At 44.6% G+C, this 13532-nt stretch overlaps 1 protein-coding gene across 1 annotated transcript in view; it reads left to right on the top strand.

Moving 5' to 3' along the window:
- The window catches only part of iqub (IQ motif and ubiquitin domain containing), a 42669-nt gene that overhangs the window by 9422 nt on the left and 19715 nt on the right, over positions 1 to 13532 (top strand). The window contains exons 5-9 of the mRNA XM_052030534.1: positions 49 to 192; positions 4025 to 4123; positions 5745 to 5870; positions 7172 to 7303; positions 12228 to 12362. Of these exons, the coding sequence (XP_051886494.1) occupies positions 49 to 192; positions 4025 to 4123; positions 5745 to 5870; positions 7172 to 7303; positions 12228 to 12362 (636 nt within the window). The remainder of the gene's footprint in view (positions 1 to 48; positions 193 to 4024; positions 4124 to 5744; positions 5871 to 7171; positions 7304 to 12227; positions 12363 to 13532) is intronic.

Below are 13532 nucleotides of genomic sequence, written 5' to 3' on the forward strand. Positions count from 1 at the left end.
TCTTCTCTCTTCTGTTGAATGCTCTTGAATTGATGAATATGAGTAAAGGCATAACAGCAACAGAACCTCTAATTATAGACTGTAGCAAAATTCACGTGGGTGAAGGTGCTATAATTTTGGACTGTTCCAAATATACTACTACAGAAAGCCTTACACACAATATTTCCGGTCCATCACTTGAGACGCCAGAAGGTAATGTACAACTTTACTTAGTAGCAAGGTGCCTTTGAAATGTTTAGCTTTACTATATTCAAATTATTAGTCAAGATTTGTAAGCAATAATTGTGAGCTTATTCTGCAGTAGCACCATGTAGTCTATCACAACTGGGTAAGTACTTCCTGACTTGTTGAACACAGAAGATAGTGATTTACATTTTCTTTTCTTCAACTATAGTACTTTTTAAAAGCTTGTTGAGTTTGTAGTGACTGGGCCAACATTCCTCCCTTAAACTAAAGCAACAAAATGATAAAGTAACTGATCATTCCCTTGCACAGATGGCACTTAATCTGCTGAATATTTCCAGCATTTTATTTCAGATTTTCACCATCTGCAGTTTTTTGCTTTTTGATCATTCAGTTTATCGCTGTGTACAAAATGGCTAAAACATTGAGTGGTAAAGGTGGAGATGGGTTCAAGATTCAAACCAGAGAAACATGACCCCAAATCTCCAGCTACCTGTTTCAATGGAAGCAGATTGGTTTGTGGGTGATTAGTCTGGTTTTCAGAAGCAATCCTGTCATTTAAATATTTCAGCCAAACTCACTATGATCCTGATTCCAGATTCAAAAGACTTGTATGAGGTCCTCCTGTTAAATGGGGTAGGACTTCCATGAAGTAATATCACAGATCAAGAGGTAGCAAATATGGAGCACAGGAAAGGAGCGGTTTAAAAATGATAAATTACAAATGAGTTAATCTGACATCAGTTGGAGGGAAAGTACTGAAATTAAAGAAGTGATAACAGGGCACTTAGAAAATGATGATGAGGGATTGGGTGGAGTCAACTTGAATTAATGAAAGGATATTATGTATGACAAATCTGTTTGAGTTTTCTGTAACAATAAGAATAGATGAGGCTGGATATGGTGGACTTTCAGTAGGTCTATAATAATGTGTCATAGAAGAGGTTATTAAACAAAATTAGAGCATAAAGGAGTATGGGTAATGTTCTGGCATGGATTGAGGATTGGTGACGGATAGAAAACAGAGTAGCAATGAACAGGTGATTTATGGGTTGGGAAGGTGTGACTAGTGGCATTTCCCCAGAGTTTAGTTCTGGGGCCCCAGCTGTTGACAATCCATACTATTGAGTTGGATGATACAAATCTATGTAGCAATGGGAATTGTGAGAGTGGTACAGAGAGGGGCTGGCAGGTGTGAGGGGGTGGGTAGATGTGGACTGCTAAATGAATGGGCAAGGAAATGGCAAATGGAATATAAAGTGGAAAAATATGATGTCATCCACTCTGGTAGAAAAACACAGAAAAGCAGAGTGTTTTTAAATGGTAAGAGAATGTTGATATTCAGCGTGATTGATGTATACTTGTGCATCAATCACTGACAGTTACTAAGCAGGTAAAGCAAGCAATCTGGAAGACAAATGGAATATTGGTTCTTTTTGGAAAAGGATTTGAACCCAAGAGTAAGATATTATATTCCAATCAGATAGAGCTTTGAAGAAAACACACGTGGAATATTGTGTACACATCTTCTTCCTTTACCTGATGAAGGATTAACATGACAGAGGGAGTGTAAGAAAGTTTCACCAAATTGTTTCTTTTTATAGGGGTTGTCCTAAGAGGAGAGATGAGGTAGATTGGGCCTATACTCTTTAGAGTTTGGAAGAATGAAGAGTGATGTCATTGAATCAGACATAACTCTTACAGGGTAGAATACAGGGATGATATTTCACCTGGCTGGGGATATGGAACCAGGGGCCACATCCTCAAAATAAGGTGTTGGCTATTCACGACTGAGATAAGGCCACATTTCCCCATCAGGAAGGTAGTGAATCTTATGGATTTCTTTGCTTATGAGGACTGTGGATATCCAGTTGCTAATTATGTTCAAGATGGAGATCAATAGATGTTTGGATATTGAGGGAATCAAGGGATATGGGATTAGTACAGGAAAGTGGCACATTGTAAAAGATTAATCATGATCATATTGAATGATGGTTCAAGCATGAGAAGCTGAATGGTCTATTGTTCCTATTCCTGTGAGGGACTGAATGGCCTTCTCCTTCCAGTCTTCATGTTCCCATATTGAACATCTGCTTCAAGCAATTTTCTGCCCAAAAATCGCTTGATTTGCTTGGTGCCCAACAATCTATTGATCTCGGCCCTGAGTTTGTTCAATGGATTAGCATCCACTCTTGAGTTAGGGAACACAAAATTCACAATCCTCAGAATAAAGAGAATTATCCTTGCCTCAGCTGTAAATCTGTTTATCCTAAGATTATGCCTACTCTCTAGATGGACTCTCCAGCCAGAGGAAACAGCCTCTCCACATCTACTCTTGTCTATCTGTGCTTCTAATGAATACAAGCAAATCCTACTTGATCTCTCCTCATAGGACAATCCCCTCTTCTGAGGATTCAATCTTGTGAATCAGTGCTGCAATATGAAGATACGGTTGCTTGGAAAATGGAATATTTGCTAAACAGGAGTTCTAATCCCGCACAGCATAGTTAACTCCTGCCTCTTCATTACTGCTGTGGTTCAGGCAGCGTTTTGTAGGGAAAATATAGAACATTTGATGTCAATCTGCATAGGTCTTGGCAATTATTACATGAATTTAGCATGCTTATGAATATTTTCCAGCACTAATTCAAGTCAGGACAAAATCACCCTCTATATTGTTTCAGCAATACTGAAAGTATATTGTGTTTCTGGTTTTTTTGCACACATGGCTGACTGGGAGACATTTGAGACGAGGAAGTTCACAGATCTCAAGTTCTGTCTGTGGTTGAGGTAGAGACAGGGGAAATGGCCTCTGTGCTGGGAGTGCCTGGAGGTCAGCCAGAGTCCATATGAAGAGCAGAAGACACTATCATCTATATTTGAAATACCTGAGAACCCATTACTGATACTTGTGGTATCCCATTAGTAGCTGCCAGCTGAGCTGGAAACAACTTGTTTATTTCTAATTTGTTTAGTATTGTTTAATTAATCCTCTCTTCATGCTAATGTATTATTCCCAACCCCAAAAATAATTTGTGTGGTGCCCCCAGAAAATCCAAAGATGATGAGTGCACTTGTTTTCCCTTGCCTATTTTGATAATCCGATGCCCAAAACACTTAATTAGATTTATCATACTTGTTTGCCTTTTCTTAAAGCCATGTTGATCCGGCCTAAGCATATCATGATTTTCTCAGAGCTTTGACTGAATTAACTGGTCCATCTTGAAGAGAAGTTTTACATTTGCTACCTTTCATTCTGCTGGGACCATTCCAGGATATAGTGAATTTTAAACGATCATCATTATTGTACTCACCATCTCAGCCCCCATTTCTTTTAGCACCAAGATGCAAACTATCAGGTCTTGACATTTTCTTAGCTTTTAGTCTGGTACTTCGTCTTTAATGGTGTGAATTATTTTAAAATTATTGACGCCATTAGACCCCTGGCTTCCTACTATATCTGCTATGTTTATTGCTTCTTCAACAGTGAATACAGACACAATATTTGTTTAAAGCTTCAGCTATTTCTATATTCTGCATCATAATAATTCTTCCTCCTGTCCCCATTGGGTCCACATCTAATGTCGCTGCTCTTTTTCTTTTTACATGATTGTACAGAGGGCTTGCATGAGATGGAAAGATATGTAGTTGCAAAAGTGCAGTTATAAACAATTGGCAGCATAGTGTATTGACACAGTTATCTATCGAGTTGCATATGAATTGTTTGCTATCGATATCCACTACATTCAAACAGCATTGTATCCTTTAAAGACAATCTTAATAAATGTTTTCATATCTCTTTTGAATTTTCTCAAACTACTGAATACAAATGATGCAATAGCAAGAGGACCTACAAATCTAGATGGCAGCAATAAAGGTGTGGACTCTACTAAATATACTGCTCCAATTGTCCCTGATCAATTAAATGAGCAGTCAGAAGGTAATATATAATTATAATTAGTAGCAAAGTGCTTTTCAGATGTTTAATTATAGTTCAAATTATTAGCTGTGATTTGTAAACAAAATATGTGAACATAAGCATCAAAGTCTTTAGTATATAATTCTTCCTTTCCCCAGAACATTATGATATTTCACACAGAATGGTGATTCGTTTATTTTTCTGAATTATATTTTTCTATGACTTCAACATACTCTACTTGGCCTGAATTTTTTTTAAATCTAGAATTTAAAATTACTATTCTAACATTCCTTTCTCAACTCCTCCATGACAAAAAAAATCCCACAAAGCCCCAGTGTAGTCAATTGATAAGACTAATGATAAACCAGAACATGACAGGAAAGAACAGAGTACAGTTGCAAACAGAGTCAGAGCAGGGAAAAATATTAAGAGAATACGAAAGGACGTTTTTAGAATGTCCACGCCATTCATAAGATAGATGAATTGCTGACACAAATAGAAGTAAATGGGAATGTTTTCACAACGATTACTGAGATGTGGTTGCATGGTGACCAATGCTGAGAAACAAATATTCTGAGGTACCTGATATTTTGGAAGGATAATCAGAAAGGAAAAGGTGTTGTAGCTCTATGAATAAAAGGTGGGATTGATGTAGTTATAAGAAATGATTTTATCTTGAAGGGTAAAGATGTAGAATCAGTTTTGCCTGAAGTTCTGTACCACCATGCAAACGTTCACTGCAAAATTCACAAGCGCTCTGTGCTCTTTGGGGGCTTAGCTGGAAATTTCATTTTCACCTTCTTGGGCACAATTTCCCGGACATGCTCTCAATTATTGGCCCTTTGCTCTTTGTTCAAAATATGATAAAACCTAGACGATATGTGGAAATTGGAGAAGGTACAGACAGAATGACCAGTTTGAGCCTTGGTATTCGTTCAAATGAGCACTTTGAATATTTACTTTAGAGAAACATAGACTTGGTGCAGGTATGGTTTTATGTTTTTAAAATACTGCAAAGATTGGACTTCATCTAGTTTTATACATATTTAGACATTTTTCCATATGATAGAGGGAGGCCATTTGACCCACTGAGTCCATGCTGTCTTTCAGTGTATTCCCCTATTCATTTCCCTATAACCTATTCTTCCTCACATGCCCATCAACTCCTGGTTCTCCTGCCACCCACGAACACTAGGGGTAATTTACGATTGCCGATTAAGCTACCTGCATATCTTTAGGACATGGGAGGAAACTGGAGCACCCAGGGGAAACCAAAATGGTCATAGGGAGGATGTGCAAACTCCATAGCATTGGACGTTAGGGTCAAACCCATTCACTAGAGACGTGTGGCAACAGCTTTAACTTTTGCGTCATTAACTACCATTATTTATTTATTTGAGGCAAATCGTGATGATGGGAGAAGATGTTACCTGAACTGGTGAGATTTGATGGGCTCTGATGGTTTTTAGTTTAATCTTTATGAATTATGAATCCATTTGTTGGTATGAGCACAGAAACGTATTGTATCTTGGTTTACTGCATTTGTTCATATCAGTTGCACCAGCAGTAATGAGGTTTGTCTTGATTTGTTAATTTTTATTAAAAATATTATTTTCTCACCTACTTTACCTTTTGTGTCCAGCAATCGAACCTTCTTTGACTTGTGAGGTACTAAAGGAGAAACTAGAAGCACAGATCCAAGCTATTGAGGAAGTGCACGGTAAAATTGAACCAGCAGAGAGCGAGTCGCCAGTTTCCAAAACAAAAGGTAAAGCTGACAACTGAAGGTTGGAATTTTATAATTCATTTATGAGAAAACACTATTGATATAAACAAAATTAATCAAATAATTTTCAGAAATGACCACTGAACATGTTGTTTTCCAGTGAATGTGATTAGGTAATCTCTTCCCAAGGCTATTTTACGTTCAGATGGTTGCTAGTGTCTTGGAGGGGTACTTAAGTCTCAGGCCATTTAAAGAATTAGTGAGTGGAGTTTGTGTTAATGAGGCAAAGTATTTTCCCTCATGTACAGACAGGAAGCAATGTAGCCCTGATGATTGCTATGAAGTCTGATCGGTGCCATGATTGATCAGTCTGTTCCATAGCATTGGACAGCATAGGAGTGGGGGTGGAGGAGATGCTATCATCACTATATTATTAATCCCGCTCCCACCCCAATATATCCCCTTGTGCTCTATTCTCACCTCCCCCCACCACACCCCATTTTACTGATTTCCAAGGCAGCATGTGTGGTTACTGTGGAAAGATCAGATCTGGTTCTCAGTGGGCAGTGCACAAAGAGACAGCAGCTTTCTTCAGCTGCCACCTGTGAAAGTATGTTGGGCCTTAACTTTTTTTAAAGGGAGTAAATCACAACAATGATTCCTTAAAGTGACAACGTCGTACTTTTGCTTTTTTTTATTGCCTGTGACTTGGCACAAGGGCAAAACATAGCGTCTATTTAGTGCAGCAAAAATGATTAAAGTATAATGTCTAGACAAAGAAACTTGATACCATCCAGAGCAAAGGAGGCTACTTGATTGCCACCCTATTTAGCACCTTAAACATTCAATCTTCCCACCATGGCTGTAGTGTGTATAATCTACAAAATGCTCAGTAGTTATTTGCCGAGGCCACTCCAATAGCACCTTCCAAATCTGTGACAACAGGATCCTGTCCAAGTCGCACACCAACCTGACTAGGAAATATATTGTTATTCATTCATTGTCGCCAAATATACATCCTGGAACACCCCACTCACCTACACCATTAGAAAGATTGCTATGGTTCAAGAACTCACCTCACCGGTACCTTCTCAGAGACAGATAAGAATGGCATTAGATTCTGGCCTGGCCAACGACACTCACATTCTGTAAATGAATAAATATTAACAATAAGGCTTTGCTCATTATTATCACAAATAATCACATATATTTGTAGAACCATATCCCGGCCAGAATTGTCAATAAGCATCTTTCAAAAAGAAGCAGTAAACTGGGGGGGAAAAAAAAGAGGCCAATGGAAACTTAATGTTTTTCTTTCCATTTATCTTCCTGGTGCTATTTAGCTGCTGAATGTTTGCTTTTACAAACACCTGGTACTGCTGCTGATAGAGACTTAAAAAAAAGATCTGTATTAAAGTCATATCCTGCTCCACCAAAGACCCCATCACCAGACTTTGCCAGTAGTACAGCCACAGGTAAGTGTTTATACCTAATAATTTTCTGTTGTGTCTTTGTTACTTTTAATTCAACTGATTTGACAGGAGGAGTTATAATTTTATTTTCGGAATTTTAATCAGTTGTAGCGATGGGCTACGCACTGAGCTAGGAATAATGACACGTAGTCGGTGGGTTGAACTCGAGACTGGTTTATTCGAATCTTGCCGCGCTGGCTTTTGAGCAGTTAAGTTCCCGCGCTTGATGCGCGGCGATGACGTCAGAGGTGCGCCAACCGAACCTCTTACCGCACACAGGCTTTCTCCCCTCGCTGTTGAAGAAGAAGGCCCAGTGCCATTTTGTGACTAGTGTGTCTGCTGACGCGCACGCCGACTTCCAAGCCGGTTCACTTGCGTCGAAGGTGGGTCGCCACATAACCTCACCACCCCCCCCCCCCCAGAACCGGCGATTAAACCTCCCAAAGTCCACAGCCTGGATCAGTCGCTGTTTGGGTGGTCTGCTTCTGAGCCGCGGAGCCTGAACCTCGACCGGCTGCTCCAAGTCCACATGGGCAGGTTTGAGCTGGTCCACCATGAAAACCTCCTCTTTCCCCCCAATGTCTAGAATGTTCGTGGACCCGTTGTTCCTGAGTACCTGGAACGGCCCCTCATATGGCCGCTGTAGCGGTGTCCGGTGTGTGCCCCTCCATACAAATACAAACTTACAGTCCTGCAGGTCTTTGGGTATGCAGGTGGGGATCTGTCCGCGCCGTGAAGTTGGTACGGGGGCCAGGTTGCCGAGCCTCTCTCGTAGTCTGTCCAGGACTGCTGTGGGTTCTTCCTCTTGCCCCCTTGGGGCTGGTATGAACTCTCCTGGGACGACCAGGGGTGCGCCGTACAACAGCTCGGCCGACGAGGTGTGCAGGTCCTCTTTGGGTGCTGTGTGGATTCCGAGCAGGACCCAGGGGAGCTTGTCCACCCAGTTAGGCCCTTTCAGGCAGGCCATGAGAGCCGATTTCAAGTGACGGTGGAAACGTTCCACTAGTCCATTCGACTGTGGGTGGTAGGCAGTAGTGTGGTGTAACCGTGCTCCCAACAGGCTGGCTGCAGCTGACCACAGGCTGGAGGTGAACTGGGCGCCTCTGTCGGAGGTAATGTGGGCTGGTACCCCGAAGCATGCTACCCAGGTTGCGATCAGTGCTCGGGCGCAGGAATCGGCGGAGGTGTCAGTGAGCGGGGCCGCCTCTGGCCATCTCGTGAACCGGTCCACCATAGTTAGGAGGTACCGTGCTCCTCTCGACACTGGCAGGGGCCCCACAATATCCACATGAATGTGGTCGAACCTCCGGTGGGTGGGTTCGAACTGCTGCGGCGGGGCTTTGGTGTGCTGCTGCACCTTGGCTGCTTGACACTGCACGCACGTTTTGGCCCATTCACTGACCTGTCTGTGAAGGCCGTGCCACACGAACCTGCTGGAGACCATCTGGATGGTTGTCCTGATGGATGGGTGCTCCAAACCATGTATGGAGTTGAAAACTCGCCGCTGCCGGGACGTTGGGGCGAGGTTGGCTGGTAGCCACGTCACACAGGAGGGTCCTTCCACCTGGGCCTACTAGGAAGTCCTGCAGCTGCAGTCCTGTAGCTGGGCAACTCATCGTCTGCCTGCTGCGCCTCCACTAGTGCTGCATAGTCCACCCCCTGGGACAGGGCCTGGATAGCTGGTCTGGAGAGTGCGTCTGCCACGACGTTGTCCTTTCCCGAGACATGCTGGATGTCTGTTGTGTACTCGGAGATGTAGGACAGATGTCGCTGCTGGTGGGCCGACCAGGGATCGGACACCTTCGTGAACGCGAAGGTCAACGGTTTGTGGTCAGTGAACGCGGTGAATGGCCTGCCCTCTAAGAAGTACCTGAAATGTCGAATGGCCAGATATAGTGCTAACAGCTCCCGGTCGAAAACACTGTACTTGAGTTCGGGTTGCCGCAGATGCCTGCTGAAGAATGCCAGGGGTTGCCAGCGCCCCTCGATGGCTTGCTCCAGCACCCCATCGACTGCCGCGTTGGATGCGTCCACTGTGAGGGCAGTTGGAACGTCCATTCTGGGGTGCACCAGCATCGTGGCGTCTGCCAAGGCTTCCTTGGCTTTGACGAAAATGGCCGCAGCCTCTTCGTGCCAAGTAATGTCCTTGCCTTTACCCGACATTAGGGTGAACAAAAGGCGCATGACACAGGCTGCTGAGGGGAGGAAACGGCGGTAGAAGTTGACCATACCCACGAACTCCTGCAAGCCTTTGACTGTGTTGGGCCGGGCGAAGTGGCGGATCGCGTCTACCTTGGCGGGCAGGGGTGTTGTCCTGTCTTTGGTAATCCTGTGGCTCAGGAAGTCGATGGTGTCGAGTCCGAACTGGCATTTGGCCGGGTTGATCGTGAAGCCAAAATCACTCAGGCGGGAGTAGAGCTGGTGGAGGTGAGACAGGTGCTCCTGATAATTTCTGCTGGCTATGAGAATGTCGTCCAAATAGATGAACGCGAAGTCCAGGTCGCATCCCACCACATCCATTAGGCGCTGGAACGTCTGTGCGGCATTCTTCAGGCCGAGCGGCATTCGGAGGAACTCAAACAGGCCGAATGGGGTAATGAGTGCTGTCTTGGGGATGTCTTCATGGTGTACCGGGATTTGATGGTGTACCGGGATTTGATGGTATCCCCGGACGGGGTCCACCTTGGAAAAGACGCTTGCCCCATGCAGGTTTGCTGCAAAGTCGTGTATGTGCGGCACGGGGTAGTGGTCTGGGGTTGTAGCCCCGTTCAGTCGACAGTAGTCGCTGCATCGTCTCCAGCCCCCGGCTGCTTTGGGCACCATGTGTAGGGGGGAAGCCCATGGGCTATCTGACCTCCGTACGATCCCCAATTCCTCCATCCTCTTGAACTCCTCCTTCGCCGGGCGGAGCTTGTCCAGGGGAAGCCATCGTGCATGGGCGTGGAGGGGTGGTCCCTGGTCGGAATGTGGTGTCGTACTCCATGTCTGGGTATGGCTGCTGTGAACTGTGGTGCCAGAACCGATGGGAAGTCCTCCAGGATTCTGGTGAATTCGTTGTCCAACAGCGTGACGGAGTCCAGGTTTGGGGCCGGCAACTTGGCTTCGCCCAAAGAGAACGTCTGGAAAGTCTTGGCATGGACCAGCCTTCTCCCGTGCAAGTCGACCAGTAGGCTGTGAGCTCGCAAGAAGTCCACCCCCAGGAGTGGTTGGGCCACAGCAGCCAGTGTGAAGTCCCACGTGAACCAGCTGGCGCTGAATTGCAGCTGCACTGTGCGGGTGCCATAGGTGCGTATCATGCTGCCGTTGGCAGCCCTCAGGGTGGGTCCCAGCTCCCTGTTGCGGGTGTCGTACCCCGTTGGGGGTAAGACGCTGATTCCCGCTCTGGTGTCGACCAAGAAGCGGCGTCCTGACTGTTTGTCCCAGACGTACAAGAGGCTGTCCTGGTGGCCAGCTGCCGTAGCCATTAGCGGCGGCTAGCCTTGGCGTTTCCCGAGAACTCGCAGGGCAGGCGACACCGGCGGGCTTCTGTGCCCCACTGCTGGTGGTAGAAACACCACTGTACAGTGACCTCCTCACTCCTGCCTCTGGGTCGTGTGCGCTCCATTGCCAGGCCTGGTCTGTCCTGGCGTTGGGCACGTGGCTTGGTAATCTGGCTGACGGACGCCCCGCTTTCCTTCTTGGCCTTCCACAGCACGTCTGCCCAGGCTGCTACCTTCCGGGGGTCACTGAAATCTGCGTTGGCCAGTAGCAGATGTATGTCCTCGGGCAGTTGCTCTAGGAACGCCTGCTCGAACATGAGGCAGGGCTTGTGTCTGTCAGCCAGGGCCAGCATCTCGTTCATTAACGCTGACGGCGGCCAGTCCCCCAAACCGTCCAGGTGCAGCAAGCGGGCACCACGCTCCCATTGTGAGAGGCCGAAGGTCCTTATAAGCAGCGCTTTGAATGCTGCATACTTGCCTCCCTCCGTGGGTGACTGTATGAAATCCTCAACCTGGGTGGCTGTCTCCTGGTCAAGGGAGCTCACCACTCAATAGTAACCATAGAACCATACAGCACAAAACAGGCCCTTCGGTCCACCATGTTGTGCCGTATGTAACGCGTGGAATCAGAAGATATCTGCCGAATCTAGAACTGGGCCTCTGCTTGGTCAAACCACAGGCACGGTCTCAGCGTCCAGAAGGGTGGCAGTTTCAGCGAAACTGTGTGAACGGATGAAGTCAATCATCTTCGGTCCAAATCCCGTTTGGACCGTCAGGGTCATGAATGTAGCGATGGGCTACGCACTGAGCTAGGCATAACGACACGTAGTCGGTGGGTTGAACTCGAGACTGGTTTATTCGAATCTTGCCGTGCTGGCTTTTAAGCAGTTAAGTTCCCACGCTTGACGCGCGGCAATGACGTCAGAGGTGCGCCAAACGAACCTCTTCCTGCGTGTGGGCTTTCTCCCCTCGCTGTTGAAGAAGGCGGCCCAACGCCATTTTGTGGCTGGCCTGTCTGCCGACACGAGCGCCAACTTCGGAGCCGGTTCGCTTGCGTCGAAGGTGGGTCGCCACACAGTATTGTATATGGCAATTGTGTGGTATATAATGGTTCATAATATGCATATTGCTTCTGGATATTTGCATCTTGGCTGTACTTCTGCAAACCAGCAAGGTGTTTTTGCGTAATGGGAGCTGTAAGTAAGCAGGAGAATTCTGGATTCTGCAAATGCTCCCGTTCAGTAAATTTTAATTCTGGCATAAAAATGTTTGTATACTTTTTGGAAGGGGTGTTTGCATGCTAATTTTGTTCAACATTATGTACCAGCTGATAACTTAGTTTTCTTTTGCTTTTATGGAATGCATCACTATATCTAATTGAATACTGCTAGAAGTTTTGTCATTCAATAAGTGTGCAGACTAACTTATTGTATTGCTTTTTAACTCAGTTAAAGTTGCTCTGCTTCCTTCCGATGACGTTATGACAGTGGCGCTACCAATCTGCCTTACAGTAGGGAAGTTAAAATCACGATTTGGAAGACAATTGAAATTGCCCACACAGGTGTTGCAAATAACAAGTGATGGTAAGCCTGAAGCAATAAAAGATTCCCGTGATAGTATAAAAAAAGATATATGATTGCTGAATTGCTATAAAACTTTTCTGTAAAACGTAGAATCTTCTTGCATAGTAATCACCTATTTGACCTGTCTATTTTATGGCATTATTTTTATCAGCATGTCACCCAATCTAATCCTACTCCAGCCTGCTCCCTAAATATTCTTAATGTAACACTACTTGCAGACACTACCCTTTTAAGAGTTCTCATTGGTTTTGCTGCAATAAGATTCATTTTTTATTATAACCTCTTTGTGATGCCTTGAACTTCTGCCCTCTCATCAAAACCTTTCATTTCAGTGAACCTTTCGTTTTCTTGATGCCCTTTGCTGGGTCATTGCTGAACTAGTGAAGAAAACCTTAAACTTCTGGAATTTTTTAAAAGCTTAAACAACATCTTGGAAGGAATTTAAAAATTTCAACTATCCCCTATTTTGTATCCTTCCTGTTTGATAGCACATTTCTGAAAGAAGAAATGAAAATCAAATCTTGTCAAATAAAGAGCTCAGTGTTGCTTATGGAAACCTATTGATGAATCGACATCATCTACCAGTTCTGTCCTCAGTGACACTAATATGTTAAATGTTTGACAGTTCTGATAATGACTCAGAATTTCCTTATGGCAGCTTGCCAAGAATGCCTGTTACTCACCTACCTGCTAGACCCACACTTACCTTGGGAAGCTGACTTCCCCTAATCAGGGTCCTAGTACACTTCCCCTAATCAGGTAAATTCTTGTATCTAATCAGGTAAATTCTTGGATGTTTGTTTATGTACTTGACGGATTCACAGACATTCAAAAAACATACTAAAATAAAAACTAAACATACCAATAAAATTATTAAAAAGAATAAAACAGACCCAAATATTTTAAAGTTAATTCCAGATAAATTACCTGAAGCTTTCCTCACTTCCTCATGGTCGTTCCTCTCCATTTAACCTTTGGATTTCTCAATGGGGATCGGATCTACAATTTTATTGGGCCAGGTCTTGCTGGCTGCTGCCAGCAATTAGCCATTGAAACTGCAGGAGTTCTGATGCAGGGTCTCAACCTGAAAAGTCAACCATCCCTTTGCCTCCACAGATGCTGCCTGACCCACTGAGTTTCTCCAGTAGCTTGCTTTTTGCTCCAGATTCC

The sequence above is a fragment of the Pristis pectinata genome, chromosome 15 (assembly GCF_009764475.1).
Source record: "Pristis pectinata isolate sPriPec2 chromosome 15, sPriPec2.1.pri, whole genome shotgun sequence".
In the NCBI taxonomy this organism is placed as follows: Eukaryota; Metazoa; Chordata; class Chondrichthyes; order Rhinopristiformes; family Pristidae; genus Pristis; species Pristis pectinata.